The sequence below is a fragment of the Myxocyprinus asiaticus genome, chromosome 3, assembly GCF_019703515.2.
Source record: "Myxocyprinus asiaticus isolate MX2 ecotype Aquarium Trade chromosome 3, UBuf_Myxa_2, whole genome shotgun sequence".
NCBI lineage: Eukaryota > Metazoa > Chordata > Actinopteri > Cypriniformes > Catostomidae > Myxocyprinus > Myxocyprinus asiaticus.
In genome coordinates this window covers 44,274,742-44,292,760 of record NC_059346.1, presented here as the reverse complement: position 1 = coordinate 44,292,760, position 18,019 = coordinate 44,274,742, and the positions used below count along the sequence as shown (strand labels likewise).

The 18,019-nt window shown below is 39.4% G+C and overlaps 1 protein-coding gene across 9 annotated transcripts in view; it reads left to right on the top strand.

The window, feature by feature from the left end:
- Positions 1-16,868, top strand: part of LOC127425751 (LHFPL tetraspan subfamily member 2 protein-like) — a 33,086-nt gene extending 16,218 nt beyond the window's left edge. Inside the window, exons 3-9 of one of the 9 annotated variants that reach the window (XR_007894689.1) lie at positions 2,358-2,566; positions 4,541-4,727; positions 4,860-5,061; positions 5,342-5,457; positions 6,058-11,469; positions 12,450-12,543; positions 16,333-16,868. Coding sequence is in view for 2 of the 9 variants with exons in the window: in XM_051672021.1 (XP_051527981.1) it covers positions 2,358-2,566; positions 12,450-12,543; positions 16,333-16,388 (359 nt within the window). In the remaining 7 variants the exon portion in view is untranslated. The other 8 variants (XR_007894687.1, XR_007894686.1, XR_007894688.1 and 5 more) reach the window with 8 other exon arrangements.
- The last annotated feature ends 1,151 nt before the right edge of the window (positions 16,869-18,019 follow it).

The following is an 18,019-nucleotide window of genomic DNA, read 5'->3' as shown; positions in this document are numbered from 1 at the left end:
ATCCGTGGATCACGTCTTTGGACACACAGAACGAGTTAAACCAAACATTTACTCTCAACACGCAGTGAAAGGACCTCTGTGTTAATAACATCTTCTCCACTATACTACTCAATCACTGGTGAGTGAAATCTGAATATTTACCAGCCAGTGGTTAATCATAGTCATTTTTAGTCGAATAGGTTGCATCCGAAACCAAAGGTAGCTGTCTTGTTGCCTTGCTGCCCTTTCAGTCAATGACTCAACAGACAGCGTTTGCATACAAAGGCATACAGGCTACTGAGGCAGCATAATGTCACATCACTGCTGGTAGGATACCAGCTACTGATTATCGCCATCTGGTGTCCACTAAAGGTAACGCGTCTGCTTCGTTTTGTCCAACTGAACCTCAATGGTCAAAAATCTAGAGCAAAATCAAGAGTTTTGGCGATAACCTAGTGTACATTTAATAACTACAATACTACTTTCTCATTATAAATGGAATCAAAAGTTGGAAAAAGTGAATACAAATTTACATTTGTACACAAATTGTCTATCAACTGCCTCTTAGGACGCCATTTTTTTTCTTCAGCTCAACCATTATGGAACCGCGTGCACAGGATTGTGGGATTTGGTAGGCAGGGAAGGATACATCTATGCTGCCTGCAAAACCTGATCAGATGAAGGTATATCAGTAGACAGGATGTGACATGAACATTGGATTCAGACGTGCCTTGATCCCTTCCTACCTCCATATACAGCCTCTGGAGGCAGCATTTGTCCTGGTTTCGGTCGCAGCCATAGACTTGGTTGGCACATGCGAATGATTTACTTGCATTATAGAGGGTTGCCACGTAAAGTGAAAGATCGATCTTGGGATTTAAGAATCGATTTCGAGATCGTTCAAATGAAGATCTCGATGCATCAGAAAATCAGTATTTTTACCCAGCCCTAGTGCTTATTATGTATTTTACCAGCAGTCATGTCTGGAAACAGTAAAACAATGAAGTATTGCAGTACAATAAAAATATTGTGTTTCAGTTTATAGAATTAAGACCAACAACAGGTTCCAGCGATCCATGTAGCTTTTGTATAATTTCATTGAAAGATTTACGACATGGCAATTGAGTAATTTTGAATAGTCAGAGCATGACTTCAGCATGACTTTAGAGACAGGATCTCACTTGCCTATTTAGAGTAAGCACACAGAATGAAGTTGAGGGATCACAATGACCTGTTCTGTTTGGTATGAAGATTAAATCAGCAAGAGTTCTTGCTTTGCCTCTTGAACAATTAAATCCCAGATTTTAAGGCAAACATCTATTTAAATTATAACCATATAGCTTTCTAAAGGCAGATAAATTGCATTGAATTGACACTGTGACTCATGACTCACCACTAGTTATAAAACAGAGAAAGCGTTCATGTTTTAAAGAGATTCTTTTTGATGATGTTATATATTTCAAAGAGGCCACAGGGTTGTTGTCATGAAAACAAGGATGTTGACTCATGTTCTATTTTTGAGTGAGTGTGTCTTCTAGGAAAGAGGAACTTTAAGAGAAAAATGTGTGTAACAGTCAGTTTTAAAAAAGAATATTAAAACTCTTCAAACAAATATAATAAGTTGGAGTGGGCATGTTTAGCTCTTTTCTTTAAAATGCATTGCAGAGTACAGTCAGCCGCAAGTTAGTATATTGTTCATTGATTTTAATTTGTATATTCTTCTTGGGGTCAAAGGGGGTTATAGTGATGGACTGTAGATGTAGGGTTAATATTTACAGGGTGAAATTTGTCATCATATGCAAATACCTTTAAGACCACAAAATGCTTTTTTGAGTAACAAATTAGGATAATGCTTATTCAGAGTAACCATTTCAGAAAAGGTTGCATCATTTTCTGGTTTATTTCAGTCACATTTGGATTTTCATTACATTTCCATTTAGATTGGATCAATCAATGTGAGTCCATGTTTTAAATATTAGATCAAATTACCTCAGAATCAACATTAAGACATTGTGTGCGATGACCTCATGGATCAAGAAACTTTTGCAGTGCATAGTGACAAACAGTCTTGCTGTGGTAGTCTTTTGCTCCATACCCTACTTTTCTTGTGATCATACTGTACATTTTTGCCTGGCGGATGACAAAACAGGTGAAATAAAATTCCCTAGACTTACTAAAGGTTTTCTTAAAGCAACATCCTAGCATTGTGTTGGTGAGTTTTGTAATCATGTTTTTTTTTTTAGAGAAAATGATCAAATCTAGTTTGCCATGGCAGAGATAGACATTCACGTATGCTTTGCTATGTGTGTTTGTTTTAAATGCTTGGAATGCAGTTGCTTGTCCTTATAATATCTGCATTCCTGTCCTCCCTTTTCCAGGTCTGTTCCTCATCCTTGGTCTGATGCTGTATCCTGCAGGCTGGGGATCTAGGAAGGTGGTTGACTACTGCGGTCAGGATGCTTCCCCATATAAAGTTGGCCTGTGTTCTTTGGGCTGGGCCTTTTACACTGCCATAGGAGGCACCGTGCTCACGTTCATCTGTGCTATGTTTTCAGCCCAGGCTGAGATTGCCACCTCCAGTGATAAGGTGCAGGATGAAATCGAAGAGGGCCGAAGTCTCATTTGTGTGCTGTAAAAATAACCCACTTAAAGTAAAGAAAATATGTGTCCCATGTTTTCCACTTGAAATTTCCACCATAATTGGAATGTAGTTCTTTTGACCTTGTATGGGTTTACCGACTAAAGACCTAAGAAATGCATTTTGATTTTTATCTCATGGCAAATTATCGCTGTCTGCATTATAAAATAGATGCATCACAAAATAATTTTTTTGTTAATTAACAATATTATCAATATTTTTACTTTACTATGTTATTACATTTGTACACAATTTACAGCTTATAACAAACTGTACATGTTTACATTTTTGCTATTATGCAAGGGAGTTTTTTTATTTTGTTACTGCAATATATTGAACAGAACTACTTTGCCATACAATACTAAAATACATTTAAAAAGGACATTGTCTCAAAGGAATTTATCATTTAATAGTTCAGCTTTTCTCATTTTGTGACATTAACTGTTGTTACACTGTTACATATTAAGAAACATTTTTATTGTAAAAGCTGTACTTTATGTAATCTTATTTAGAAATACATAATTCCAAAAAGTACAGACTTGCTGTCCTTTCAGCTTTTTTATTTTTTTTTATGGGGTTTGGTGTTTGCCAAAGATTAAATTTCAGGTAACACTATTTTACAGTGTCCTTGTTACACATATTGCATATACTGACTATAGTAATAACAGTCAGTTATGCAAAATTACAAGCAACTAACCAAACCCTTACCCTAACCCTAAACCTATAGTAAGTATATGTTTTTAATTAGTAATAATCAGGAATTACTTGTGTAATTACACTGTAACAAGGACACTGTAAAATAAAGTGTAACCAAATTTCATATTTAGGGTAATCCATACAATATACATTCTTCCTACCTCTGAATGTCCCAGACGGTCTGGGTGTATCACTCTTGTGTAACATTTTTCCTTATGGTGGATTAATGAAGTCTCGCATCAGTCAATGCATGAAATGTCTGCAGGACCATAATCACTTCACCTGATTTCCTTTTCTGTTCAAATCATCCATTCCTTACAGTCCTGAATGTGAATATTACGTTGATGTATTCAATAAATTCTTGTAATATTTTCAGTTGTTTTGTCACACAAATATTCTGCTTCATAAAAGTTTAGAAGTTTCACAAATGGTCTTTCACCACAGTGTTGAAAATATTAGCATGCATAATGTCAGGAGAAGCATGTAAGTGTGTTTATTTCATTGTTTTACTTTGTTGTAGAGTGGTATTCATTGCTAGACTTGTGCTGTTTGTTTACTGGCTTGAACTCGCGTCGCTTAAACGTGTGTTGGTATGTGTGCTATATTGTTTTGACTTGTCCCATGGTATTCACTGCTAGATTTAAAGTTGTTTGTCCAGTGTGTGTAAAACCATCGTTGTTTTTAGTGTCTATAAACAGTGCTTCACTTGTTTTAGAGTATTATTTATTGCTAAATTGTAGCATAATTTATTTGCGGTGTACAGAAGTCACATTTGTTCCCATGCTGTTCACCTCGCGCGACCCGTATTTTCGGTTGCCCACGTGACTAGCTTTGTTCTAAGTAGCATTAAGGCGTGTCCTGCTTTTTTAACTGTACGGCTCGTTAGCATCGTGTATATATTTGACATGAATGCTGACACGGAAGCGGCAGCGGAAGTGGTAGCCCTCGGGTAAAGCCCTCCTCGTGTAAAGACCAGCGAGTCTACTTGTGCGAGTCCACCGAGCAAGGACACCGACCATAGCACTTAAGTATCTTTTAATTTTTAAAATACACTCTTCTTATTTTCCTTGTACATACTAACATTTCCACTTCACGAATAACATATGCCTTCAGCACATCCCTGTTATCTGTTACAGACCGTTTACATGATATAGATGCAAGACAAAATGCAACCCACACAACCTACGGCCACTTTGCACTAAGCACCTGCTCCGCTTTCTTTCTCAGTGGGACTCTGGAACTGCCAGTCAGCTGTGAACAAAGCTGACTTCATTCCAGCCTTTGCCACACAGTCCACCCTCAGCATCCTGGCACTGACAGAAACATGGATACATCCAGAGAATACAACAACACCTGCTGCTCTCTAACAACTTCTCTCACACCCCTTGACACACCAGTACGGGTGGGGGAACAGGTTTGCTCATTCATAAGAACTGGACTTTTTCACCACACTCTTCTCAATGTAACAATACTAATTTTTAATTCCGTGCTATTACTACAATGCAACCCACAAAAATACATGTTGTTGTCATTTATATCCATCCAGATCAACTGGCAAACTTTCTTGAGGAGTTGGATGTCCTGCTGTCCTCCTTCCTGGAGGATGGTAAGCCACTTGTGATTTCAACATACACCAAGACAAGCCCCAGGCCACTGAACTGAATGCTCTTCTGGCTTCATTTGACTTGGAAAGACTAAGCACCACAGCAACTCACGTTCGGGGAACCAGCTGGAACTCATTTTTACACGTAACTGTACCAACTCAAATATTCTTGTTCATATTCATGTCTCTGATCACTACTTTGTTCAATTCAACATGACTCTCCCATCTGTATTAAAACAGACTCCACCTTTGGTTTCCTTTCGCCGTAACCTCCATTCTCTTTCACCCTCACGCCTTTCCACTGCTGTCTCTACCTCTCTTCCCACACAAAATGTATTTTCCACCCTTGATATAAACACTGCCACAGACACACTAAGCTCTACTTTAACAACCTGTCTAGACAACATCTGTCCTATCTCCTCAAGACCAGCACGTACTACACCACCCAGCCCCTGGCTCTCTGACGTCCTTCTTAAACATCGGACTGACCTCAGGGCAGCTGAGAGGAGATGGTGGAAATCTAAAGATCCAGCAGTTCTAGGTAAGTATCAATCTCTGCTTGCAACTTTTTCAGATAAAGTTAAATCTGCAAAAACTTCCTACTACCAGAACAAGATCAACAGCACCACAGACACTCGCAGCTTGTTTAGAACATTCAACACATTTCTCTGCCCTCCTCCTCCACCACCTGACACATCACTGACAGCAGATGTCTTGGCCACATTTTTTACTAATAAGGTTACAACCATCAGCAATACATTCTCAGCACCACACCCTGTCAAACACCCGTCTCCTGTATGCAACTCCTCTGTCTCTATGTTCTCTCCTCTGACTGACACTGAGGTCTCTAAACTCCTCTCCAACCACACCACCACCTGTTCCCTTGACCCCATTCCTTCTCACCTTCTCCAGGCCATCTCTCCATCCATCTTACCTGCACTCACTCACATAATTAACACATCTCTACTTATAGGCACTTTTCCCACTACATTTAAGCAGGCTCGAGTAACCCCGCTACTGAAGAAACCCGCACTTAACCCCACACAAACAGAACAATATAGACCAGTTTCTCTCATCCCATTCATGGCAAAAAACACTTGAAAGGGCAGTTTTCAATCAAATCTCTGCCTGTCTCTCACAGAACAAGCTGCTGGATTACAATCAGTCAGGTTTCAAAAGTGGACACTCCACCGAGACTGCCCTGCTGTCTGTCACTGAGTTGCTGAGACAGGTGAAAGCTGAAACCAGATCATCCGTCCTGATTTTACTGGACCTTTCTGCAGCCTTCGAAACTCAACCATCAGATCTTACTCTCCACCCTCTCTTCACTGGGCATCACAGGAACTGTGCTTGACTGGTTTAATTCCTATCTCTCAGGTAGGTCCTTCAAAGTAGCCTGGAGAGGTGAGGTGTCCAAGCCACATCAGCTACTTACTGGGGTACCTCAGGGTTCAGTGGTTGGGCCACTTCTCTTCTCTATATACACAACATCACTGGGACCCATCATTCAGGACCATGGTTTCTCTTACCATTGCTACGCTGATGACACGCAACTCTACTTGTCTTTCCAGCCCAACGAAACCACAGTGACTGCTCAAATCTCTGCCTGCCTGGCAGACATCTCGGCCTGGATAAAGGAACACCACCTGCAACTTAACCCAGCCAAGACCGAACTCCTTATCTTTCCAGCCAACCCTGCTGTTGAACACAACATCACCGTGCAGCTGGGTGCAACTACAGTAACGCCTTCCAAAACGGTCAGAAATCTAGGGGTAACCATCGATAACAAACGAAATTTCACAGACCATATCTCAAAGACTGCAAGATCATGTAGATTTACACTCTACAATATCAGGAAGATAAGACCCTTCCTCTCTAAACATGCCACACAACTCTTGTTCAGTCACTTATCATAACTAGACTGGACTACTGTAACGCTCTCATTGCAGGCCTCCCTGCATGTGCAATTAGACCCCTGCAAATGATCCAGAATGCAGAAGCACGTCTGGTCTTTAATCAACCAAAGAGAACACATGTTACACCACTCTTTGTCTCTCTTCACTGGCTGCCGGTTGATGCACGTATCAAGTTCAAGGCTCTGATGCTGGCATACAAAACAGTCACTGGGTCTGCTCCAGCATACCTAAAATAATTTCTGCAAAGCTACGTGCCCACTAGAAGCCTCTTTGTGTTGTACCAACACAAAGAGGCACCAAAACAGTTTCCTGGACTTTCGGCTTCATCATACCACATTGGTTGAATGACATTCCCAACTCCATCTGTGAAGCTGACTCACTTTCTGTCTTCAGAAAATGGCTAAAAACACATCTTTTCCATGAGCACTCAACCAGTTAAAAAAAAAAAAAAAATTCCTTGTTTCACTTTAATCTGTTTTGAATGCTATTCTGATGCTAGTGAAACTTTGTAATATGGCACTTTTCATACCACTGTCTTCTTAAGATGATTCGCTAATGTTTTCCTCTTTTGTAAGTCACTTTGGATAAAAGTGTCTGCCAAATGAATAAATGTAAATAAGAGGCAAAACAGGAAAATAATGGAAACAGGAAGTTATTGATCTCAGGAAATGGGACTCGATTGGTTCTTTCCCTTATCTCCACTACCAGAACACATGTTTGAAAAGAGCATAAATTGTTTCAAATGCACACTTTGTATATGTAGCAAACTATGCTTAAAGGTTGTTAATGGGAAGTTTACAAAAACACAGCAAATTCAATGATATTATAAAAGGACCTAGAAAAGTCATTGATTCTTGTAAGATTTATCAGATGAGTTGGTGTGGGGAAAGTACACACTGCAGTGAGGGCTGGACTCCTGATGTTTGTTCTATAATGACTGCATGTGGCAGGTGTGCTGAGGGGAGGGTTCTCATCCAGTTCTGTGTTAGCGGATGAAAGCAGATCTCAGAGTCTCTCTGTCAGTTACTATCCTTAGGTCCTTCTGGTCCTCCCCTGCTGATCAGAAATGCAAGACAGGCCTCTTCATCTTGTATGAGCATGCGATCAATTTATAATTAGGTCTGTAGTGATTAATGAATTCCCAATAAAGCACCCTCTGCTCTGATGAATGTATGCAGGCCATCCCACCTAAACTGCTGTCCAAACAAGCATGGCTCACTGTTTCATCTCATTAGAGCTGAATGTTCTGGAAAATGGGGGCTGAGGTCTGATTATTTAGGGTCAAGAGTTACTTTTGCTATCTATTGGTGGAACGTTTGTGTTTCTGAAGTAATAAATTATGAATGTTTGTTTGTCCTTTTACATTAACAAGTTTATGGTACATTTTTGGGATAAAAAATGGTGGAGACTATGGCTAGTTGTCAGGCACGGAAGTTTATGTCAGTAACTATAAGATTTTGATTTAAAAAGTCAAATTATATAAATGTGTTTTCTCTGGCAGTGGTTTTGTCCGAGTTTCAGACACCAGTCTTAAATTAAAATATTTTGTTATAAATTCTATTCTCCAAACTAAAATTCACATTTTGTCATACATTATGGCAAGGGTCAACTACAGTGGCAAGAAAAAGGATGTGAACCCTTTGGAATTACATCCCTTTATGTATACATTTGTCTTAAAATCTGGTTTGATCTTCATCTAAATTACAACAATGAACAAACACAATCTGTTTAATAACACACAAATTATTGTGTTGTTCTTGTACACCCTGAATACATCATTCAAACATTCACAGTGTAGGTTGTAAAAAGTCTGTGAACCTCTAGGCTAATGACGTCAACAAAAGCTAATTAGAGTCAGGAGTTAGCAAACCTGGCATCCAATTAATGAAATGAGATTGGAGGTGTGGGTTAGAGCTACTTTGACTTATAAAAAGCACTCAGACATTTTGAGTATGATATTCACAAGACGCACCTGCTGACACACGGACCATGCCTCGCAAGAAAGAGATCTCAAAAGAACTATGATCAAGAATTGTTGTTTTGCATAAAGCTGAAAAGGGTTACAAAGTTATCTCAAAGAGCTTAGATATTCATCTGTCCCAAATTGTCTATAAATAGTGACAATTTAGTACTGTGGCTACTCTCCCTAGAAGTGGCCACCCAGCCAAATTACTCAAAGGGCACACCGCAGAATGCTCAATGAGGTAAAAAAAAGAACCCTAGAGTGACAGCTAAGGACTTGAAGGAATCATTGGAACTGGTTAACATCTATGTTCATGAGTCTACTATAAAGAAAACATTAAACAGGCATGGTGTCCATGGCAGGTCACCACGAAGGAAGCCCCTGCTTTCCAAAAAAAAATTATAAATTGCTGCATGCCTGAAGTTTGCCAAAGACCACCTTGACACTCCACAATGCTACTGTGAAAATGTTTTATGGGCTGATGAAACTAAGGTTGAATTGCTTGGGAAGAACATGCAGCACTACGCATCGTGTAAAAAGGGCACTGCAAACCAACCTGAAAACATAATCCCAACAGTGAAGTATGGTGGAGGGAGCATCATGATTTGGGGCTGCTTTGCTGCCAAATTGTTATATCTTTCACATGTGTTTTATTCCACTTAATAGACATGATCTGTGCATCTCTTATTATATACAATGAGTAAATTAGTAAATAAACTAAAATGAAACTTAAAAACATAAAAATTAACCATAAGAAACTATTTGCTTCAATCAATGGGGTATCCTGGCATAGGCGATACAGGCAGTCGCACAGAGAGGGGTGCTCCCACTGTTGACACATGCATCATATTCGGGACAGTTTAGCTCCCCGTTCTGCTTACCCCTCTCATTTTAAATTAATTGTGATCTTGTGAATAACTTTTCTGAGCTGCTCGATGTGCTGCTTTATTTAGCCATGCAATCTCACTCCGACTGCTCTCTGTTTGCATCACAAAAATAGGATAAATGGTCTGCCCATGGAAAAAGTGTCTTTATCTGCTGAAAGACGAAAATGATTATAATAAGGGATTATGATGGTGCCATACAGTACATGTCAAGTTAATCAAATCCTAAAATGAAATGCACCCAGTGCCTAATATACATCCACTGCTGTACATCTGAAATATTACTTGGCTTATTGGAGAATGCTCCTTCGGGATTTGAACTTCAGACTTTTCTCATCCATTGGTGATATTCACACAGAGTACCAACAGGCAGTCATGTGTTAACAGTAATACTGTTTCGTATTATATACTTTGAAGGCATTATATACAGTCAGAGGAGGCAAGGACGGCTGAGCCTCCTCAAAAAATGATTCAAAATGGCTGTTGCAAGGAAGGAGGTCACAGGAGCAGGATCTAAACGCAGCTTCTTTAATAACAATAAAACAGAACACAAGGTAGGATAAACGCGGAGCCTCGAGGGGCGAAGCCGTGGAAGGCAGAACTGTGGTAGGCTTGAGACTTAGAGTCCAGGATGACTGGGAAATGACCTCAGTGGTCACGAACATGAGCAGAGTCTCGGGAGCGACCTCTGTGGTTGCGGGCATAGACAGATACTCGGGAATGACCTCTGTGGTCGTGGGCATAGGCAGAGACTCAGAGACGACATCTGTGGTCGTGTACATGGGCAGAGACTCAGATACGACCTCTGTGGTCGTGAACATGGGCAGAGACTTGGAAATGACCTCCGTGGTCGTGTACATGGGCAGAGACTTGCCGAAGTTGGCAACGCAGGCTCTGGTACGGACGAGGCTGGCAATGCTGGCTCTGGGACAGATGAGATTGACAACGTTGGCTCTGGGATGGACAAAGCTTCCAGTTCGTTGGCCGTGGCAGGCGTGGGCGTTGGCTCATTGGCCGTGGCAGGCGTGGGCGTTGGCTCGTTGGTCGTGGCTGGCAGAAGTACTGACAAGCTGTGAGGAAAGGTCTTCATTACCCTAGGCACCGACTTCAGTGGCGGATAATTCAACTTGGAAACAAGGGTTGAGAAGGGCTTCGAACCGGGAGTCACGGAAAGCAAGGCTAAGACATGGTGTGGAACCGACTCAGACGTGGTTGTAACATGGCGTGGAACAGACTCAGACTTGACTGGGACATGGCGTGGAGCAGACTCAAATTTAACTGTCATATGACGTGGAGCCGACTGTGATGTGGCTATGACATGGTGTGGAGCAGGCTCAGGCACGGCTGTGATGTGGCATGGAGCAGACTCAGACTTGAATGTGACATGGAGCAGGCTGAGGCATTGCTGTGACATGGCACGGAGCAGGCTGAGGCATTGCTGTGACATGGCATGGAGCAGACTGAGGCATGGCTGTGACATGGCATGGAGCAGGCTGTGGCATGGCTGTGACATGGCATGGAGCAGGCTGAGGCGTGGCTGTGACATGGCATGGAGCAGGCTGAGGCGTGGCTGTGACGTGGCGTGGAGCAGACTCAGGCGTGGCTGTGACATGGCGTGGAGCAAGCTCAGGCACGGCTGAGATGTGGCATGGAGCAGATTCAGGCGTGGCTGACTCGGAAGCCGGGATCGGGATTGATTGAGGAGGATCCGCTGAAGTGAATGTCTCTAATACCAGCGTAACATATTCCTCCCACGTGTAATCTCCGGTCGCCGGCAACTCCCTCCACTGGTGAGCAATGAGACCGATTGAATACATGGACTTCAGGGTTGAATCAGAAAAGTCTGTGTATTTGGCAAGGACACAAAACAGATGGGAATATTCCGGGACGGGTAAGTTCGCTCGGGTCAGCTGAATAAAGGGAGTCGCTAGATCCATTTCATTTGGTCGGTTCTTCTGTTGAAAGGAAGGAGGTCACAGGAGCATGATCTAAACGCAGCTTCTTTAATAACAGTAAAACAGAACACAAGGCAGGATAAACGCAGAAACAGGGCAAGACAGGAAACCAGGAAGTAAAACAAAAGTAAACAAACAGGACTGGAACCGGAGCATGAACAGGGGAGAAACATTAACAACCGACAAGGATAGAACAGACATCAGGGCAATATATGCACACATAGATAACGAGGTAAATGAAAAACATGTGAAAACAATGGGGAACAGCTGGTAGCGATCAGGGCAGGGAATCATGGGAAGTGTAGTCCAGGGGGAAACAGATGACATTGGCAAAACACAGGGCAAACAACAGAGAATCGGAACAATGGCATCTATAGTGATTAAATTAACAGTTGTATTGTTCAATTTGACTACTAATATGCATAACTCAGATCCGTATAATGTGAAAGTATGTATTTTTCTCATACGCTGTAGCCCAGGCAAGTTTTAATCACTGCATAAAAAGTTAGAGCAGGTTGACACTGCCCCAAAATCTGGCCGAAAAAGGCAAAATCTGTGTCTCAAATGATGCATTTATACACTATGCACTAAGTACCAGCAATGCAGCCAGGTAACTCCGCACTTTCTGCTGCGTACAGAAAACCGCGAGCGCTGAGTGCATGAAGAGGCTGTTCCAAAACTCAGTCAGCTGCCTTGCTGTTTCCTGCCTACATAGGCCACTGTCTTCTATAGCAGCATGCTTACTGAAATGATGCTTCAAAAGAGATTATAAGTATATTTATAATCCAAATTTCTCTCACTTCATCCCATCACAGTGCATTCTGGGATCGTCTGCCTGGGGAAGGACACATACGATGATGGCTGCATCCGAAAACTGGAAAATGCTGCCTTCCAAGGCTGTATCCGGAGGTAGGATGAAAATAAGGTGCTTTTCAAACTGTTCTGAGACAAGTTTCATTAAGAGTTCCTTTCATTCAAAAACGCTGCCATTTAAGCCATTAACTGCAATTCAGCTGCCTACATTTTCAGATGCAGACAATACCTTCGAATTTGGCCAAAACAAGATATCTTATGAGGCAGCATAATTAAGATACCTTCCTTCTGGAATGCCTTCGCATTGGGGGCACACCTATGATGTCTTAAAATGCTGCCTCTGAAGGAAGATCACTAGGTTTTGGAACAGACCTGAAGTGTCCAACATTCCACACTCCGTTTTGATGGTTGAAGAATGCATCATTAGGGTCCTCATAGTACACTTCTTTTTGATGCATTTTCAGTGTTAACATTCTACACAACAAAATTACATAGAATAGTGCAGAAGTGTGCGGTTTGGGACACTCCTAAATTAAAATTGGCCTCTTTCCGCATTAATAACCTATAGTTATCTTGGGTTATCTTTTAAGCCAATCAGCTTTCAGTATTACATAATTCAAGCATGTGGTTAAGGCGACAGGTGCGAAGAAAGTGACATTAAGCCAAAGAAATCCAAATGACTGCAGGATCTCAAAAGTGAAAGACTGAAATACTGTATATTCTATTCAAAGAAGGAGTGGAGGATGAAGTTGCTCTTCTTCACATGGTGAGGAATTGGTCAGTCTGTAGATGGCTTGTATGTTTGATTTGATCTATTCTGCTTCTGCTATATTGACAAGTTTTGGGTTGGTGATCGGAAAGATTAAAACACATAGTTAATTATCAAGAAAAAAATCTGCCGTCTTTTATTGGTTTGATCAGTCAGTGTTTACACTTCAGCTTCCACCCCTCATGGACCCTCAGTAGTGTATTTCTCTGTAACTCTTAGTCTTAAACAATATTTTGTTTAGAAACTAAGAATTAGGGTAGAATTAGGGTATTAGTTAAACTAATACCCTAACTCAAAAGAGTAACACAAAGTGCTCTGTCTGAATATATCTTTATTTTTTAGATAGACCATGATGCAACAACCCATACATTTTATGAAACAAATGAACAGGAATTCAGTGACCACAGCTGAAATGACATGCTGTAGTAGCATTTAATAAACACTTGGAGGAGCCCTTGTCTAACTGTTCCTGGTGGTCTGTCAACTTCTGCTTACACAATTTAGTGTACAAGAATATACAAACAGACACATATATGCTATTATACCTTAGTTTCAGTTAAATGTTAAGCAGCTATTTAAATTTGAAAGTACAATCCAGAATTGTAAGTTTACAATAAATCCGTTCCTCTTGCAAGAATTGAACTAATCCATGAGCATTTTATTGGGATTATGCTCCCATAATCGTGCTTGGGAATTCATTTAGGTAGTACTGCGAGGTTGCATTTTTTTTCCCTGATATTTAGTTTTTACATTGTTGTGGGATCTAAATTAATTCATTTTGATAAACTGATATATTCAACAGCAAAATACTTGTTTATTGATTATGCAAATGATAAAACGGCGAAAAGTTAGTTACAAAGCTATACAATAGTACTACTAAATCTATTTTATGAGACATCAATATATTTTGGACTTTAAAACTTAAACTTTAGAAGAAATTGTTGTCCATCTCTTGGAAATGTATTTAGAATATTTCTTGTTTGTGGGGGAAATATAATGTAAATATTTACATTTGTATTTTAAATTTATGTTCGGTTCTGATCTTTATTTTTCTGGTAAGTTGTTTACAAACAAAACAGGCTTTTGCTCTACTGATTTGCTTATTATAATTATTTTTTACATTTTTAATATTTAAGATATGAAATGCAGTTAGTCTACTATTTAAAATTAGTATAGGCAATCTGAGATTTAACATAACATTACGTTAAATGTTACACGAAGTGTTACAATTTTTCTGCATTTAAAATTCACAAATATAATTTGAAATCAGAATGATTTGTTTATCAATTTATTTATTTATTTATTTTATTTTTTGTGGAGAACAGCTGCATTATATATTATATATGACAGCAACCTTTACACACACACACACACACACACATATATATATAAAATAGGTTTTATGGCATGTAGTCTGTAAAAATGATATGATCAATAAGTCATGTCAACTTATTTGTTTTCATTGCTTTAACTTATTAAAATAATTTCAACAATTTCAGCTTGATTTTATAAGGTGTAGGCTACGAGATTCAACTTGATTTTCAAAGTCAGTTTAATATAATTTAAATTTAAAGGGGCCCTTCATTACACACAAAGTGTAATGAACTTAACAATTTAAGTTCTAACTACTGGCGTTAAAGCCGCATTTTCACTGCATCAGACATGGAGAGTCGTGCCAGGCTGCGTTGAGCTCCGACTGTCTGCGGATATGACATTTTCAGATCCGATTTGAGCTTTGGCTGCTTTGAAATATTTAAACATGTGCAATATACGACCGCCCGACCGGAAGTGGTGAATTCGATCAAAACTATCCGAGAGGGTCCTGCTGCAGATTGTAGCGCGATGACATAGTGGATCTAATCCTCTGCAGTGGATTTTGAATTCAAATGAGTGCAGTCAGGAATTAGCCAAATTTAGAAAAGTCGTACAAATACTGACGATTTCGCTGTGAGAGTGTGTTGCACCATTGCTTGGTTTTCATGCATTACACTGAGTAGCCTACATTATTACTTAGTATTAAAGTATTACACTGTGACATTTTTTTTAGCATAGCTTTTTTTTTTTAAACGGACTTTTCCTTGTTTTTCCTCTTCACCCACAGAAAACAAATATATGAATTAAGCAATATACTCACACTACTCACAATAATGTGCTCCTCATTTTAACATCTCCTCCTCTGTACATAAATGCCATGGGGTGAAGTATTTCTATTTGTATATTTTAACATGTAGTGGCCAAACATACTTGAAGTATGCAAAAGTGAAATTAAAAGTAAATGTTTCATGCTGCAACCCAACGTTCAAGCCAAATCTACACCCTTGACATTTAATATCGACTTGGTACTGAATTTCAGGTAATTTTAACATCCCCTGTCCAGTCTACCAACTGTGTTTGGCTGCCTAGCTAGGTTAAGATTAGTTAGCTAGACGTCACCAGTCAGTAGTGGGGCTGAAACGAATAGTCAAAGTTATCGATTGTATACACAAATTTTCAAATAGTCGTTTAATCTCATTTACTGCAACATGAGGTTGTATAAAACTAAAGATGATGCTTGAGAGGAGCACTTCTGATAGTAATGAAGAAGACACAGCTCACAGTCCAGACACACTGCAAACTTTCTAAACATCATGAGGGTATTATGAGGGAATTATACAGAAATACAAAATACAGAAGCAGTGTCGTTGTGAAACAAAGCGGAGCTCCGCTGGAGAAAAACTTGCATGTTAGAGCGTCTAAAAGGGGTCACCCGATGTTATATCTATATTGCATCCTTTATTAAAGTTAAAATAATAAGGTAGCGGGGTCGTGTAAATAAGCACAAACTCCAAAACTGGCATTTCTCTGTGTGGTCAGAAAATTGTTGGTGATGAACCACTTATTGCTGACGTCCTTACCAGATGGCCAGCTTTGTTTATGAGAGACAGGTAGTCATTCACATTAGACCCAATTGTAGATGAAGTCTTTTTTGAAGAGAGTGGCTTGGCTGTAGCTCAACTAATTTAAATCATGAATAGGTTATAGCTTGAAAGTCTACTGTCTCAAAGTAGCTTCCCCAACACTGTGTGTGAAATTTACTGAATATCATATTCATCTGTGTCATGCATCTGTCTCTTTAGATTATCGCCAAGTTCAAGAGGATCATCACCACAGACCTTTTGCAGTCTTTTCTTGATGAACTTGATGGCCTGGACCCAAGATTGCTGGAGGAGTGCAAAGCAGCAGTAGTGTCTGGGAGAAGGCCGGCACTCAAATGCATTTTGAAGTTACGTTTTCATTAGAGGTGTCAATATATTATAAATATAACTGAGAAAATGTAATTAAGGAATATCATACTCAAAATCAGGTTATCGTTCTATATATCAGTATGTTCAAGCTTGAAATCATGATTGTGCCTGTAGACTGCAATGGCAAAATGTTCAGTGAAAAAGGAGTTACATTTTGGTCTGTTCTCTCCCAAAACTGATTGGATCACTTCAGAAGTAGTTTTATCTTGGCACCCATTCACTTACATAGAGCTGTTCAGCCATGACGTCAATTTGTAGGCGAACCCGGAAGTCTAATTCGCCATGGGTTTCCTCTGGATTTTCCTATGGGTTTTCTTAATGGGGTTTTTGAACTTATGAGTAAAATAAGGTCTGTGGTACACATTACTTGACGAAATGTGGATGTTATGTTCTACAACATAACTTGTACAGTCACACCTCAAACGTGAATTTTGAAGCCGCCGTGTGTTTTAAAAAAAAAGTATGTTATTCAGTATGGCTTCAAAATTCACGTTTGAGGTATGACTGTGTGTAATTTATGTTGTAGAACAAAACGTCCATGTATCGTCAAGTAATGTGTACCACAGACCTTATTTTTATCATAAGTTCAAAAACCCCACTTCCTGACTACAAGCTAGCTTCAGAGCTCAGATATTCTTTCCAACAGAAGAAAGAAAGTCATACACATCTGGGATGGCATGAGGGTGAGTAAATGATGAGAGAATGTTCATTTTTGGGTGAACTATTCCTTTAAACTCAGTTACTCGCACACATTCAAACACATACATTTGCAAGAATGACCAAAGGACTAAAATATACATTTCTTAAATGTTTTTTAAGTGTGTTTCCAATTTTCCATGAGGAAAGTCTTACTTATATGTTCAGACACATTTTTATGACTGTTTCTTATGAAAAAAAAGTTTCTTATGTTGTGCCATCGTTATCAACAATTATAAGGAGATACAGATATAACACATTCACTCAAATACATACAAAAACACACTCAGTTAAACACACTTACTCAGATGCACATTTACATATTAAAACCTGCAAGAAAGATCCTAGGACTAACACAGACATTTTAGAATTTTTTTTAACTTGTCAAAAGTTTGGGCACTCCTGGTCAAAATTTCTGTTGCTGTGAATAGTTAAGTGAGTAGAAGATGAACTGATCTCCAAAAGGCATAAAGTTAAAGATTAAACATTCTTTTCAACATTTTAAGCAATCTTAGTGTATTATTTTTATTTTGTACAATTTTAGAGTGAAAAAAGTGAAAGGAGCACCATGCAAAAATTTGGGCACCCTAAGAGATTTTTATGCCTGATTTTATAAAAGTTGCTACTGTTGTGCTATTGTTATCAACAATTATAAGCATATACAGATATAATAACACTCATATACACCTTATACTCGCTTAAACACACATACTGACATGCTTGCTCATACACATACATTCACTCACTAACACATGCACAGGCAGGCTTTGTACCATTCCTTTTAAAACCTGTGTATGATCTTTTAAAAGGAAAATAAAATCTA